General features: G+C 53.7%; 1 protein-coding gene across 2 annotated transcripts in view; it reads left to right on the forward strand.

Moving 5' to 3' along the window:
- Positions 1-16,855, forward strand: part of CNTFR (ciliary neurotrophic factor receptor) — a 177,500-nt gene that overhangs the window by 40,554 nt on the left and 120,091 nt on the right. For both annotated transcript variants that reach the window (XM_040540225.1, XM_040540226.1), the window contains exon 2: positions 4,587-4,697. In XM_040540225.1, the coding sequence (XP_040396159.1) occupies positions 4,587-4,697 (111 nt within the window). The remainder of the gene's footprint in view (positions 1-4,586; positions 4,698-16,855) is intronic.

Here is a 16,855-nt window from a genome sequence, read left to right on the forward strand (position 1 = left end):
GGGTTTCAACAGATGGAGGTGAAACACAGGATGCTATAGGAAAAAGGGTCGTTTTTCCCTTCTTGAGATTAAGACAAAGCCTAGGCTGCCCTCTCTGGGGACACATCTCCCTTCTCCATAACTGAGCTCCACGCTTGGGATGGGAGACTCTGCTTGGGAGCTGGCTGCGAGAAACACAGCACAGTGGGACAAACCCACAACCCCCTGCAATCATCCCACAGCTGAAGGCTCCATCTTTGTGCATCCTGAGTCGGGATCAGGCTGTGTCACAGCCTGACCCCCTATGGCCTTGCTTTGCTTCCCCTGGGGAGCTGTCAGGAGGCTGCCTGAGCCGTGCGGTAACGCGGGTCGCGGGGATGCGAGCAAGGTCAGATGTCTGCTCAGAAATGAGATTGGCGATGATGCCACCGGTGCTGACAAATGGCCTGTCATTGCTCTGTGACTCACGGCAGTGGTGGAAGAAACCCATGAGGTCACTCGCAGCCTCTCTCCCCGGGGAGCTGCACGCAGCCTCCACCCCAAGCCTCGCCGGGAGGGCAGGGCTCTTCCTGTGAGCCCTGTGCGTGGGTTTAGGTGTCCGACACGGTTCCAGCACAGCTCCTGAGCACCTGGGAATTGGCCCCGTGGTGCAGATGGCGTCAGCCCTGCAGCCCCTGTTGGGGGCTGGATTCCTGCGTGGGGCTCAGCTCCGGTTCAGCAGCGGTGCAAGCAGGATGCAGGTTGAAAAGAGCATGTGTTTTCAGCCCGTTGCAGTACTGCTGTGATACACGAGGTGCTGTGCTGCTGGGAGATGCTGCAGGCAACTGGGGGACCTGCCAAAGCCCCTGTGCTGGGGCACTGCATGGGGCCAGCTCAGCCTTCCCTTCTCTTATTGTGAGACTTTCTGTGATTTTAGAAGAAGGAGCTTTTTCCTGAGCTGCCAGAGGCTCCTTGGAGGCTGTAGCTGAAGCAGCCAGCTCCAGGTGCATACTGGTGGAGATGCTGCATCCACCACTCAGCCATGATAAGGAGCTATGTGGGGCTGAGCTGTGTTTTGGGGCCAGTGCTATGCGTCTGAACGTTGTGTGTTGGGGGAAACAGGTGACTTTCTCCTCTGAATTATTTGGAGGGTGCATCCCAGTCTCGGCAGGAAAGGGGAAGCAGCTATTCCGCCTCTGACTGCCTCCAGATGCTTGAGCCTCCCCGCCAGTTCCTGGGAGGTGATGGGGGCAGCAGGTTTGGGGATGGGGTTTCTGCACCTGGAAGGGCAGAGAAGGGCATGCTGAGGGGGATGAGGAGCTGCAGGTCTCAGGAGCATGAGGGCTGCCACAGCCAAACCCAGCCCCAGCTGCACCTCCAGCATCCCCCCCCCCCCCCGTTGCCTTTCAGCTATTCCCCTCTTTGCTTCTTCGAGTTAAGAGGGGAGGGCAAGAAGTCCTAAATAAAGTTGCTGTCACTTTTACTTATGGGCATGGGGGAAGAGAATGGACAAAAAGCCTGCGTGCTCCTGACAGCTACAAAGCAACTGGCTGTTTTTCTTCCCTTGTCTTGGCAAAGCTATCGATAGGGCATAGGCGAGCACCCTGGGGTGCAGGGGGGGCACCCATGTGGCCCTGCCTGGAGCCTGCATCCTGGATCCTGGCCATGGGCATCTCACAGGGCCAGGCTTGTCTGGGAACACCTGTCCAAAGAACCTGGACGCCCCCAGCCTCCAAAAACACAGATGCGTGAACTTGCCTGCCTTAAAAATCCATCACAGGCTTCTTGTCTCCATCTTGATTGGTTCCAGTGAGGTCAACTTTTTTTAATAACTTCTGGACTTCGGCAGGGAAAACTATTTCCTTCAGGAAATAATATAATTAAGGTTGCCTGACACTTCTGATTATAAGCCCCTGTCTTCAGTTGCTTGAAACTACGCCAGCCTTTAACCATTTGGACTGAAACTTTGCATGTCTCTGCCTCCGGCTGAATTTTTTTTTTTGGAAAAATTTAGCAAAAAGGGTTTTAAGCTGCTCTCAGAACACGCTTTGGGGGAGAAAAAAGCATTACTTTATCCATAGCTTAAAAAAAAAATAAAAATTCTTGTACTGAAGAAACTCTAGTACCTTTGCGCCATGAGACCGGGCCAGATCCCTGTCGGGAACACTCCCGGCCAGGTGTGGGGGATCTGCTTGTTGCTGACGCCACGAAAATCCACCTTCCCTGCGCCAAGCTGCGAGTGGGTGTATTATATATAGCGTGTGTGCGGAGGCACAGCTCGCGGCTCCGCTCCCCGGCAGGATCTGCTTCGCTCCCAGCAAGGGGGAGCGCAAAGCCTGTGCTCTGCCTGCTGCATGGGATGCTCCCAGGATGGGAAACTGGGGGGTCCTGTTGGTGGTGCAAATAACTCGTTGATCCCTGATCCACATGGCCCTGATTTATGCTGGTGATGGGGAGGATAGGGAGAGATTTAAAAAAAAACAAAAACAAACAAAAAACTTTTTTTCTCATTTTTCCCCTCAGAGAAGCAGCTAGGGATGTGCAAGGGGTGCTGGCCTTCCTTCAGGGTTTTGCAGGAGGGGCCTGGTTTAACAATCACTGTTTTTGCATTGCATCCTCCTAACACATCTCATTTCTATGGCAATGGCCAAAACAAGGGGTGTGAGCTATGGGGACAGGCTGGGGGACAGCCCTGTCGGCCCCTATCCAGCAGGTGTCACCTTGGTGACATGTCCTGACCATAGGACACTGGGTCCTGGGTGACCTGGGGGGAGCTCAGGACTGCCCCTGCTCTGTGCTGCTGTTTGCACCCTACGTGAGCCTCCTTATGCCATGGTCAGGGCTGTCCCCTGTTTTTGGAGGCTTGTGCCCTGAGCCAGGTTCTTCAGTTGCAGACCAGCTTTGGACATGCTGGATTCCTCCAAAACCTGAGTTTGACCCCGATTTAGAGGCCCTGGTTTGGGGCTTGAAAGGCAAATCCGTGGAGAAAGCTGGGCTGCGGGCCTTGCTTGTCCCACCAGGAGGTGTCCATCCTCAAGGTGCAAGCAGGTCCCAGGAACATCTCTCAGCCAAGGTGCTGTGAAATTGAGCTTTGTCACCGGCGTAATGCTCTGTGCCGGCATGAGCAGCATCCCTGCAGCTTGAGCAGAGGATGTGGCACCCATGGGTGCCCCATGCTCCAGCCTTGTCCCATCCTTGCCACGTGACAGAGACAGCTCAGGTGGCGATGTACCAGCCTCGCTGCTTGCTTTGCCCTGGCTTCCTCTGCTCTGTCTCTGCCATAAGAAAAAATTGAAATACAAGTTACGTGGGCAGCAAAGACCAAGGCAGGCTTGGCAGAGAGGGGCCCTCTCCCCTCCTTGTCAGCTCGGGGTGCAGGCAGGGCGGCCTGTGAGTGATGGGGTGTTGTGGGGGTCCGGCCCGGGGCAGCTGGAGTTAAATTTCTCGGTGGCTGACACCTGAAAAGCGTGATAAATTGCAGTACGCCGCGTGCTGCCGCCGTGACAAAAGGTCTGTTTCCCTCCTCTTTAAGCTCTGGGAAAACTTTTTAATTATTTCCCATTGCTTTGCAAATGAGGGTTTCTCAATCAGGCGCCCAGCGGAGTATTTTTTGGGGGGGGTTATTTGTTTATTTGGGTTTCGTGGCTGGCTGGGGGTGGGCAGGGGCTGCAGTTTGGGTTTCTGCAGCATCCTCCTGCCTGGTTTGGATAGGGTCCCGTGGCGGGCTCTGGCGGAGCTCGTCAGCTCGGGTGCTAATTAAAGCACGTCGTGTTCCAGGCTTGCAGCCGCCCATGGGAAAACGTCTCCGCAGGAGCGACTCTGAGACTCTCCTCTTGCCAGTGGAGTTTGGCTCCTTCTATTTTTCATTTTTAATAATGCAGAACTGTAGGACTCTTTTTTTTTTTTTTTTGTTATTTTTTTCTTTAAGTGTTTAAAAAGGAGGGGGAAAACAAAACAAGCTCAGCCACAAGAGCTAGATAATGAGTCCAGATCTTGGCTGATAATTTGTTTGTCTAACACAAAAAGCATATTTGCTGCCATCACCCAAGGCACCAATGGTTACAGTAATGCCCCAGACTCCACCTTACTAGGCAGCACGTCGGGCGCAGCACAAAGTCTCTTGCCTGTTTGTGCTCCTGGGCGTCTGTGCCAGAAAGGTGTGCGTGCTTTCCTCTTCACACGCCCGGGCTCAGCAGCACCGGCCCCTGTGTGTGAGGCTCTGTGGGATTTGGACTCAGGCAGGGCAAGGACTTGTGAGCAAATGCCTGGGTGCTGGGCTGATGTTTTAGTGCTGCTGCACTGCTGTGGCCAGGTACTGTTGCTGTCTTCCTGTAGGGATGATTAGCGATGCCCCAGGCTGTCGTATTCCTCCCCCTCCCGTTTAATGTCTCTAAATCAAAATAATTAAGTAAATCAAAATAATTAAGCAGATGCATGCTTTGGATCTGGGCTGGGATGCTCACGAGGGAGGGCTCTGCATCTGAACTGGCTTTGTGTTGACACCGGTTACCCGTGGCTGCCAGGGCTGGGAATCAAATGCCTCTGTCCCGTGGTGGTTTCCTAAACTTGAAGCAAGCGCAGAGCTGCACCCGATGACCTGACAGCCTGTTTCTTCTGCTTTGTTGCAGAAACTCACGGATCTGAGCGGCGAGGGTTGGCCGGTTGCGAGCAGCCAGAAGAATTCCACAGACTTTGATGAGAAATTGGGGACATCCCCAGGAGTCTGGACCGGTGGAGAGGTGAGAGGTGGATTAAAGTGCTTGCTTACCTGTGTTACCCGTCCTTAGTTCACATCCAAGGGGCATCGGAGAGGATGCCCTTTCTGCTTCCCTGCACAGAGGGGTGCAACATCCTCGGTGTGCCCAGCTTCCCTGACTCTGCTCCAGTGGTGCTGCAGGGCTGTGTCCCCTTAGGGAAACCACCACAGCCACTGGTTGTGGTCAAGGGGTTGTCCCATCTTGCATACGTGCTTTGTATGGGGCTGTGATAATCCAGCATCATGTTTGGAGAGGCTTGGGGTCTTCTCCTAAGCCACAGGAAAGGGAGCCTATGTGGAGACCTGTGTCCCGCTGAGCCTTGCAGGGATTGGGGAAGCTGGTGCTTGCTGCTGCTGGGCTTGAAAAATGAGAATGGTGAATTAAAATTTAACAAGTCCGTAAATGCCAGGCAAGGACGTCTTAAATGGGAAATTGTCACCGTTTGACTAGTGCAGTCTCCCACTTAGCTAAAACTGCGTGGTTTTAATTACGCTGATCTTGGAAGTGCAATAGCTCGCACTGAGGAGGGCAAACCTCACCAAAACATAGTGTCAGGAGTCCTCATTGCCAGGCTCCACTGCCCTCTCTCCTGCACCCCATTTTCCAGGGGTGTTTTGCAGCCCCTGTTGCTCTGAATTGACCAAATTGCTGTCCGCTGAGCCCCAGGCAAGGACACAAATGCAAATATGTGTGAGGCTGGATGCGGGCACTGAAACGAGCTCAAGGTTAAAAACCCCAGAGGTGGGCAGCACCTGAAGGGCCACAGCAGGGAGTGGGCAGCAAAACTCAGCCATAAACATCGCCTGGGAGTGGCATCAGTGGAGCCGTGTGGGGTGAGAACCCCTTCCATCCCTTCCTCATCCTTGACCCGCCAGCAGGTCTCTGTGCCGCTCGCAAATAGAGAGCACCTCGAGGAGGGTATGTCGCTAATAATACCAATTACTATTACATGCCGGCTACAAGGTATGCTGGCAGTAATGGGATCTGGGGGGATGAAATGAAAGCGATGTAATATGGTGAGATAAATTAGCGTTGTAAAATTAGCCATGGGTCTAGTCGGGGATCTGACAAATGTGTCGCAGCATCGTTACAAGCTCCGAGCTCTGCTGAATTGGATTTAGTGGCCCAGAGCAAAGCAGATGGGAGCGAGGGAAAAAAGAGTTTATTAGGGGTCTCTGTGCACACATGCTAATGGTTAACGCTGCTTGTTGCTTCCTTGGCTTTGCTGAATGATACGTCCCCCGGTGCCCGCCCGTACGCGGCAGCAGAGGAATAAAAGCTCGGCCCTGCCGATGTGCTGTCGGAGCAGCTTGTGCCTGGCAGAGGGATGGGAAGGGGTTTGGGGGCGCACAGGTCCCAGGAGAGCGGGTAGGGGGCTCAGGTGGGATATGGGGAAGCAGTTTGCGTTTTTGCATGTGTTTCAGGCTCTAAGGAGGGCTGTGGACTGACCCATTTTCCCATGGCACGGGCTGGGCCTTAGATGGGCAGGCACATCTCTTGAGCCAGGCATCGTCAGCTTTCCCTGTCTGTCATGGACGCGTGAGCAGCTCTTCCAGTCCAGATACACATATTATCCTCCCCTCCCTGAAAGAGAGGGCTTTCTGGGCCTCGTGAGGCTCAGCAATGGCTGTGGCCGGATCCAGCGGGACCTGCTGCCTGGAGGCTCGTTAGGGCAACGCGTGCGGATTTGTGGATGTGCGCTAATTGCGTGCTTAATGGCTAGTGTGTTATGCAGGGCCTAGGGAGGGGCAGCAGTCATTTAGGTCTGGTTTAATAAGGCACATCGTGTGGCTCATTTAATAATAATAAAAGCAAGGGAGAAAAAACTCTGAGTACCTTACAGTGCTCTGTGGTGGAGCTGAAGGGCAGAGGGCTTGCAAGGAGGCTCATGCGAAGGCTTCCCCAGGCTGTGCCACCGTTGTGCAAGAGTGGGTGCACAGCAGATGTATCCATGGGAGGGACAAGCCTGTGACATTCGTGGGGATGAATTGCAGAGGGCAGGCCATTGCACCATAAGTACATGCTTATACGCACATGCACGTGTGGTGTTGCTGAGGGGGTACCCCCAAAATGCCCGCAAGGTCAGTGTGGCAGTGGCAGTGGGGCTGCCTGTGTCCACTTGGTCGCAGGCACAAAGTATGGCTATGATGCTCATGGGGTGCATCAGACCCCAACCAGGTACAACCAAAAGGTTGGTGAACCCACGGCAGGGAAAAAAGAGCCTCTGGCCTTATCTTCGCTTCAGGGGAAGCGATGCAGGACCACGTCAGGGAGCAGCAGGAAAGCGAGCCTGCAACAGAGCACTCATGGCAGCGTAAATAGAAATACTTCTCGGGCTCTTGTGCAGCAATGATATATCTTGTTTCTATTGACTTTTCTTAAACCTCTAAAATACATTGTAGATTGATCTACAAATCTGCAAAAAGCACCTCTTTTTTTTTTTTTTTTTTTTTTTTTTTTTCAAGTCTAAAGCAATTTTCTGCCTGCTCCTTGTGGTTGGCTCTGAGCAGACACATGTTCTCTTGTCCTCTTTGGGGCTGGCATGCTGCCACGATAGTAGGAAGTTTAGTAATACTTGAGCTGGATCGATGCAAGCCCATTATCTGTGCTGCCTGGGACTCGGCAGAGAGGGGAAAAAAAAAATGCTCTCCCCAAACGCATCAAAGCCCCGCGATAAGGACAGGCGGCAGAGCGCTATTTATAGATGGACAGATGTCTTGCCAAAGCTCTGGTGCTGTTGCTTGGTTATGCAGTTCAGGAGTGTTTAGTGGCACTTGTCAGAGGTCTGAAGAGGAATCTGTTCTACCTTCTGGCTGAGGTGGATCCCTCCGGCAGCCCACGGTGCTGCTGCTTCTGGTGGCCTTCCTCTGAAGAGGGACCTGCCTTTTAGGTGGGAAGAATGCCACTGTTCCCCTGCTTGTGGGCCCTCGAGATGGGGAGAAGTTTCTCCTTGCATCGTGGGAGCCTTTTCTTTCAGCTTCACCCCACTGCCTCTCCTTCTGTTGCCACACATCCCCGTGAAGAGCCCGGTTCAGTCTTCTCAATAACTCCCCCAGCCAACTCAGCGACCTCTGCTAGATTTTCGCTGCTTAGCATCTTGTACTGGGGCTCCCCAAACAAGGAGCAGTATTACAAGGTGGCACAACACATGATGCCATGGTGGTGGGCTGGAGTTTTTGCAGCAAGTGCTATTTTTTTTTTTTTTTTTTTTTCCAAGCTTCAGTGGCTTGTGGGCAGCTTTGGGGGCCAAGACCTGATTGTGTATTTCAACCCATCCTCTCGATCAGCTGCCTCGTTCCTGAGCCTGGGAGGAGGGAGGCTTCTCCTCCCCACGGTGTCCATAATGTGTTCACCTGCACGGCTTCTGCAGAGTGCTCCGAGCATCCCTTGCTCTCGGCTCGGTGTTAGCCTGTCTCCAGGGTGCTGCTTTGCTCTGCCCATATATTCCTTTGACGAGTGGGGAGGACAGGAAGCAGATACCTTTGTAACAAAACCACATATGGGCTTTCAACTGGTGATGACACTTCCCTAAGCTATCTGTCTAGGGAATGTGCATTCTCTGGGTTGTTTATATTCGCGGGCATGTTACTCAGCTGCTCAGGTGGGCCATAGATGTCCAGAAAGATGTCGGTGTCAGGAGCAGGCTTTAATGCAAGGCTTTCTGCTATTTTGTGTGATGGGTGGCAGGTGAGACCCTGATGGCTGTGGCAGAGGGATAGCTTGTGGGGTCTGGCACAGGAGCTGGGGCAAGAGGCAGCGGGAGTGCTGGAGGTGGCTTTTTACTGCTCAGCTGCAGCGTGACCATGACAATCATTCGGTAAATGAGGGCTCTAATGGAGGCAAACAGTGTTTTCCAATTAAAAGAAGCAATCATCATCAGCAGGGGCAGCACTCCCTCTGAAAACACGTGTACAGCCCCTGAGGGTCTCAGCTCCCGGAGATAAATGCAGGATGCTCTGCCCCGTAGAGCAGTGTCACCCCTCGTGGTGACACAGATGCGAGGCACATCTGGCACGGGAGCTGCCCAGTGAGCCTGGGCTCTGTGCAAAGCAGGGACTCGCTGCATTGCCCCATGTCCTCGCGGGTCCCCTCCTCTGCAAGGGGAAGGGGTGCTGGTGGGGACCCACTCTTTTTTTTTGACAGCAGGACAGCTCCAGGCAGCCTGTGCTGGGACCACACTGCTCCAGGGCAATTTACAACATGCACCAGCCCCTCGGCATTCATTACAGCCCCTAACGAGGATGGCTCAGTGCTGCCCTTCACTAAGATCACATTGCCGGCTCTTTTTTTTCCTTCCTATTGCCCTAAATCGTTGTGCTTACATAAAAAAAAGGAGGGGCACGCACGTGGGGCCTGCACAATTTATGGATCAGAGATTTATATGCCGCTGGGATGCTGTATTTTTTCCCCACAGTGACACTTTATTGCCACAAATTACCAAACAGGCAAGGTTATGCGAGTGACAGCAGGCAGGGCCATAAAGGACAGGAACAAACGGCAGCAGGAGGAGTACCCAGAGGAGAGGGGGGAGGCTGGGCACGAGGCAGAAATAAAGCGAGGCAGGAGGCGGGCACGCATCAGAAACCAGCGAGCTGCGTGGGCGAAGCCTGGGAAATCGGCGTGCCACCTCCACACGTGTGCCCGCACCTCCAGCAACACGGGTGTGCCACGGGGCCGGGGCAGCGGCACGCTCCCGACGTGGTGCTCGGGCACGTGTCTGCGTGTAGATGCTGTAAAACCTAGATTTCCACCCCTCCTGAGCTGCTATGTGCTTCTGCGGGATGCTTCTTTCTGGGGGAATTGCAGGGTTTTAGCAGCTGAGGGCCTTTTTTCTTTGTCCTGGGTGCTGGGTGGCTTGGCTGTACCTGCAGGGAGAAGCAGCCTTACAATGTGAGATTCCATCTCCCTTCAAAGTATGCTCCATCCCTAGCCTGCAGTGGCTTGGGGGGAGGTCTCTGCACTTAGCTCTATACCAGAAAACAGCAAAATCCTTCCACAACCAGTGTCATACAGAGCAAACCCACCTGGCTCCTCCGAGGTGTGCAGCAGACCTCCTTTTGTCAAAGCTCCCTTCTGCCCAGGGCTGCTTAATCCCAGCTCAAGCATCAGCAGCAATGTCCCAGGCATGCCCTTTGATGGGACAGGATGCTCGTTTCTGTCTATCTTATATATCCTATAATATTTTTAATATACCTGCTGCTGCCTGGGGAAGACGGGTGGTGTACTTTGTCCCTTGGCCGGAGCGGTGTCAGCCCTGCTGCCGAGTGCCTGCGGCAGCCCTGCTGTGCCATGCTTTGGTTGAGTGCCTCCGTCTTCTGCACCCACTCGCCCAAGTTACATCAGCTTAACTTCAAACAAATGTGAAAACTGAAAGGCTCGGGAGCAGCGAGGTATTAAGGCTGCCTTTGAGCTGGGGATGCGACTTGGCGCTGCCGGGAAGCTGTCACTCCATTGTTCTTGCAACAAAACTCTTCTGGAGGCGAGGAGAGAGATGCAGAGGCTCTGGAGCCAGAGACAAAACTGCTTTTAACAGGCAGAAACGTGCTGCTACAGCCCTGGGGCATGCTACGACAGCCCAAGGGGGAGCATCGCTGTGTGCTGCCCTGCCTGGCAGTGAGGCAGGGGGTTGACTTGCCCTTGCACCACCATGGGCTGATGCATGGGGCAAATCGACTGGTGTATTCCTGTGTTGGTTAAAATAAAAGTATATATATTCCCCCGAATCCCAGTGCTGTAAGCCAGGTATTTAATCTTGCTTGAAGGGAGCATCTCTAACCTACACGGGGCACCGCAAGCAATGGTAAGCAATCAATAGGCTAAATCCTGAGGTCTCCTGCCCAGACTTTGCTGGAGTAAAGGTTGACGAAGTGCTGAGTAGTTACTCGGGGTTTCAGCCCCATGCTGAGGGCAGGAGAAATGACTGACGGATTTATCGATGATATGTTTCTCTATGAATCCAGTTTGTTACTCATGAATGCTCGTTTGAGCATAAATCCTGCCTGGGTGGCTCAGCAGATAGCTTCTCCTAAAGCAGCGCTGGGCAGAAAGGTTTCAGATGAATCGCATATTTGGTGAAAAATAGCTTTGGATTAACAGGAATAGCTTGTGTTTCTGTGTTGTGTTTGGCAAATAGCCGCAGCTGAAGAAAGTGAAAGCCCACTTGTGAAAAAGATCAAGCGCTGGGTTTTGACACAATGTTTAGATCTCATTTCAAACCGGTTTTAGGTTTTCTACCACAATCAAAAAGCCAGACAAGCTTCAGAAGATCCCTCTGAAATCCTTTTTTTTCCTTGCCCTCCGTGCCTGGCTTCTGCAGCAGCACGGGGGAGCGTGGCACTTCTCGCAGGGCTCGCTGTGAACTCTCACTGCTTTTATTTTCTGCTCGCCCAGCGCTGCGAGGGCTCAGCCTGGGATTTTGTTTGGTGCCTCTCATCTGCGGGCTGAGCCGTGTTGGACTGACAAGGGCCACTTTCTTACTAGCCGAGGAAAATAAATCCTGCTCTCCCTGCCACGTCCGTGCCTCGTTTTTGCCTGGTTGTGTCGATTCTTTGCTTTGTGCCCGCCTGGGGGTCGCTACCTCTGCCACCGCTCCCCTCGCCTGCGCTCGTGGTAGGTGCTGTAGGAAACCGCTCAGACAGATTTGTGCGTGTGTGTATGCCTCTGTAAGTATTTCCCATTAATTAACGGAGGCTGGAGTCTGTCGTCTGTAACGAGTGCTCACTGGTGGGTGATAAATCGCTTGTATGACAAGGTGGCAGGGAGAGCTGGGCGAGCCGCTGATGTCAGCACTAGGGCTGGGAGCAGGGGCCAACGCCAGTCAGTACCTGGGCGAGAAGAGGGGTGAAGAAAAGGCCAACAGCCATGTTTCTGCTTGGGAGAAGAGGAGGAAGGGGCTTGTGCCATACCGGCCGCCCTGGACCCATGGGGATGCCAGCTGGAGCTTGGACAACTGAGCAGAGACCTCGTGCTCTGCTCCTGACCTGCGCTGTGCTGGGGTTTTGCTGCTGCCCTGTCCCCAGAAAAGGACCCTTGTGCCAGTGCCTGGGTTTTGTGCTCCAGCACTGCCACCCCTGCCTTCCCCCAAACCCTGCTCAGGAGCCAGAGTGCATCACAGCGATGCCACCACTGAATGTCACCGGTATGCCCTGTCCTCTGACACTGTCACATAAGCAGTGGCACAAAGCTTGGCTGGGTGCATCCATGCAAGGCTGATGCTTTTCATGTCCTTAAGGCACTGCTTCTGTTCCAAGGATGGTTTGGGTGCCTTGTAGCAGAGCAATGTGAGGCTGGTCTGTATGGACGTGTTGGACTGCAGAGCTGTGTTTGATGGAGCTGAGCTCCTGGTGCTCACAGCTGGTTGGGTTGTAGCCAAGCGCATCCTCTATTAGCCCAAAGTTTGTAAGCTAAAGCACTGCCCTGTGCAGCCCATTGATCCAAGGGAAATGGTGCTGGCACCAAAATCTGCAGCCTCCAGTAAAGTAGACACGGGCCAAAAGACACTGAACTCCATCCCAGTGGGAATAATCTTTGCTGCATCACTCTGGACCACACCATGCAAGTTGTGCACCACTGATCCATCTCTGTTTTGCCTGGTGCTCTGAAGGTGAGGTTTGGTTGTCTGTTGTACTCATCAGGGCTCCAGGAGTAGGAGCAGGGATGCTGCTTGGGAAGACACTGTGGGTTCTGGGCACCCTGTGACCATCCTGCCTGGTGACCCCTGCCCTGGGACTTGCCCATCCTGCGAGGATGTAGGGGGGGAGCAGTCTGCCTCTGCTGGGGAACTGAATTATCTGCTTCCCCAAGTGGGGAAAATAATAATAATAATAATAAAAAAAAAAAGTGCCTTCCACTAGGTCATGAGCCATTACCTCGAGGGGCCCTTCATCAGCTGATGAATTCTACTTAATAAAATAAATACTGAGAGAAAATGTAATTGGATTTCATTTATTACCCAGTTCCGCCTAGCAGCCCCAGATTATACAAAAGCAATTAGAGAAAGCTCTCCATTAATAGCTATCTTCAAGCCGCCCAATGGGCTCATTCCATCAAACCTTCTGGCTCGTGTAATTTCCTTTCTTGGAGCTGGCTCCTGGCTGGGGGAGGGATGCAGGGTGCGCAGGGCCATTGCCAGTGGCCTGTAAACAACAGCAGCCCTGTCTCCATCATCCTCCCGGCTGCCTGGCTCTGCTGGAGGCTCTCCTGGCTTGGGGAGAGAAGCCAGGGCACCTGGGTGGGTTGGCTGAGGACTAGGGCTTGGTTGTGCCTTCCCTGCGCTGGGAGCATCCTTCTGCTCGGCATAGCCGCGCGGTCGGTCTGTCCGGCCTGGCAGCAGGTATGCGGGGTCCTGCAGGGCAGTCAGATGTAATCCCGTACCTCTGGGGATGCAGCTGCTCCTCTCCAGGTCCGATCTTCATCCTAATGACACTGGTTCGCACGGCAGCTCCTCTCTGCCAGCCTGCAGGATGCAGGCGAACATCCCTGCCTTTTGCTGGGATGGCAAGGAGGAAGGTGCTGAGCATGCCTAGGGCAGCGTGCTGAGGTCAGGCAGAGGAGAACAACTCACAGCATTCCTCTGCAGGTCTCGTGATAACTTGGGGAAGTATGTTTGAGGTGTGCCATACAGCAAGGACAGATGCGTGGCACTTGCCTTGTCACCTTGTTCTTCCTAAAGGGAAGTTTTGAATGTGGTCCCCTTGCAGGGTGGAGGAGGATGCAAGGCTCTGAGGGCTGGGTGTACTCTGGGCTCCCACCTTGGGGTGGCATGGCCCTTGTGTCCCCCGCACTCTGGGGAGAAGCCAGCACTGCTGCTCAGCTCTGATCACTGAGCTGACGTTGGATCAGATCCATGGGGCTCAGCAGGGATGCACCAGCCTCCAGTGTGTGTGGGAGCCTGCACTGAGCATCTTTGGTGTCCTCTCTGTAGTGAACTCTTTGTCCCTTCTCTCCTGCATTTCCCCGCTCACCTCCTCATCCCTTTCTTTCTGTGCCTCCCTTGGCCTCTTCACCCTGGGTATGGGCTGCAGGCGAGACGAGCAGCACGGGTGCTCGTGGCTGGGAAGGAGCCGATGCTGATTCAGACAAGTGGCAGCAGGAGGAATAATGCAAGCGGAAAGGCATGGGCAGCTGGGGAGGGGTGGCCAGGCTGCCTGGCTCTTTGTCTTCATTAGCAGGCTTGTGGCTGTGGCCTGGCTTCTGTGTCTTGTGCTGGTGAGGGAGGGAGGGTCAGCGAGCAGGGGTGCCCAGGGAGGGTTTTGTTGGCTGGTGGCAGGTCGGTCCCTGCTGCATGGTGAGGTGGAGCCAAGCAAAAGGGGTCAGTTTCTTAGGGGAAATGAGTGTGGGATGGTGATGTGATGACCTAAAAAGGGGCAAGTGGGTATGCTCTCGTTGATGCACCCCTGGGATGTGCCTTGTAAATGCAAGGTGTCTGTTCACGCTGGGCGATTTGCAGAAAGGGGGATGGATGTTAGAGAGCATGGGGAGCATCTGGAGAGGGATGTTGGAGAGCATGAGATGGGGCTGAGACCAGTATAAGGGCAGAGGTGGGGGGTTTGTCTTGGCTGCTGAGATGCATGATGGCATAGGGCCACCTTGCTATGGAGAGGGAAAAGGTGGAGCACGAGGTGGTGAAACTGCCAGGCTGAGAAGAGGGCTGAGGTGTGGAAGAAATGGGGGAGATCTTCCCAGCAGGAAGGGAGGGAGGTGGAAGGATCAAGCATGGGCTGTTGGGCTGCAAGGGAGTGGTGAAGGAGGACCCAGCTGGATGCATCTCGCCTGGCTGGCGAGCTTCTCCTTGCCTTCACTCAGCTGCTTTTCCTCTCCCGGCGTGCCAGTAGCTAATGCACCTGCTTGCTGAAAGCCTGGAAAGCATTCCTCACTTTGCAGGCAGCCAGGCTCCTCTGGCCTGGCACAGGGAGAGTCTGGGGGCGATGCTGAGCTCAGCTCTGCGATGGCAGGACAGGCTCTGGAAGAGGCAAATCCACTCTCCAGGAAAGAGGGCATCTTCTCAGAGCTGTTTTTCCAAGCCATACAAATGCAGTGACCACGTGAAACCTTCCTTTTTCATCTCATCGTTTATTGTTTTGTTCACAGAGGGCCTTTGTTTATACCCCCTTAACATCCGTGCTGTTAAAGCAGCCTTATTAGGATGCTGCCCTTCACCAAGGAACTCTGCTCTCGAAAAAGAGCATTAAAGATTCAACAAATAGCTGAGAATTGGGATTGATCCTAACCTCCCATAAATGGGAGTACCTTCCCCCATTAATCAGCCTTGGTTTTCACTTACAGGATGATGGCCTCAGTGCTACACTTCTTCAGGACTAAAAGCACGTTAAATATTTATCACAGCTGAGTATTCACTTCCCCCTCTATCGCCAACTGAGCTCTGCTGCACAAGCCTGCATTGGCTTGACAGGTTGCGTAGCGAGGTGGCATGCCATTAGGAAACCTCTTGTGCCAGCATGCTTCAGTCATTTGCTGCGCTAAGCACGGAGAAACGGTGGCATCTCTCATCATGAAGCATGGTCAGCATGGGACTGTATTGTAAAGTCCCGCTGCCTGCATTTGCACTGGTAGATTTAATATGCTTGGGTTTGCTCTCTAGCAGAAGCTGGTGGCATTGCGTGCTCAGCATCTACGCTCCTCCACAGCTCTTTTAACCTCCAAGATGCAACGATTGCCTCCAGATCCCTCAGTGGGAGTAGTCCCTGTGTGTACTAAGGCTTTGCCCCATGCCAAGGACAGTTCAGAGTGCGGCCCTTTGCATTGCACTGCCAGGAAATGCTGCCCGTGCTGCTTTGCTTATGGCTGTGTGCTCAGCCCCGGTGCCATCCTCCTGCTCTGAAGGATGCCGGCAGTGCTGTGTGCTTTGCTGGCATGCTGGGAGGAAGCTTTTAGTGCCTTGGGAGGCTTGAAATGCCGGCAGTGTGTTTAGTGGTCCAGTCGGTTTAAACATATGCGCGAACGTCCTTGACAATTGTGCCAGGTGTGTCATAACGTTTCAGGGAGAGGCTATTTTAGGAGCATTGCTGAAAGCTGTCTTTTCTTTTTTGCTCTCTGAGCATCTCTCAAAAGGCAGCTCCGACTTCAGGAGTTGCTGAGATCCTCACAGGTTGGAAAAACCGGGGGCAGCTCAATACCGGTGCCCTCGGGCACTGCTGCAGGCGAGCCTTGAGCCCTGCGTGGTGCCCCTGGTTTAGCTGGTGAGGAGGAGCTCCCCGCGATGCTGGAGGGAGTTTTGCCTCTCCTTGGGGCACACTGCTCTCGGCCAACCCCTGGGTTAGTGCTTTCCCTTATGGGGTTGGCATTGTGGTGATGCACCTCCCATGTGTCCAGCTCCCCCCTTCTGCTTGCAGCTTGAGTGGGCGGTGTGTGCAGCCTCCTTAGAGCTGTTTACACGTACGGGCGCACAATGTGTTTCATTATCCCTGTATCAAACTTGTTTTGCTGCTGTCACGCACCAGGAAAGTTAAACACGTCTGATCAAAGGCATGTAAACACAGCTTCAAAACAAATGCCCTCGAGCCCTGCCAAAAGCACAGAGCTGTCTCTGAGCAAGCCCCATCTCCCGTTCCCACATGTGCGCCTCCTCCCGCTCCTTCTCCGAGGTTCCCGAGAGCTGCCTCGGTGGCAGCGGGACTGCTTGTCATCCTGCCCAGCAAGTGTGGCCCCAGGGTGTCACTGTGGGGCTGGGGACATCCTTTATGTCCCACTTGTTGGAAGCAGGATAAGAGATGCTCGGCAGAGGGGTTGGGGACGGACCCAGAGAAGAAGCAGGTCCTGTTCTGCCTGATTTCCACCCCTGAGCCAGTGGGAAGGGTAAGCTGAAGCTTGCACCCCTGGCTCAGGGTCTGTGATGGCACAAGATCACCCGTGAAATTGGGAGATTGCTAAAAGGCAGGGGATTTTCCCACCCTTATGTACTGGGCTGCTACGTGCTGTCAGTCTGTGTAGTTGCAGAGAAATTTTCATTTTTTTCCAGCTAGATGTGTGCCTTAAATGGGGATGGAAATTTGGGTGATTTTGCAGGCTCCAGAGGCAGGTGTTTTTAGAAAACACTAGCTCCCTTGAAATTTGCCAAAATCCTATTCACTGCTCGGCTATGAGCACGAACAGAGAATAGCTTGGGAATTCATGAGCTTGTG

Source organism: Cygnus olor, chromosome Z (genome assembly GCF_009769625.2).
Source record: "Cygnus olor isolate bCygOlo1 chromosome Z, bCygOlo1.pri.v2, whole genome shotgun sequence".
Taxonomy (NCBI): Eukaryota; Metazoa; Chordata; class Aves; order Anseriformes; family Anatidae; genus Cygnus; species Cygnus olor.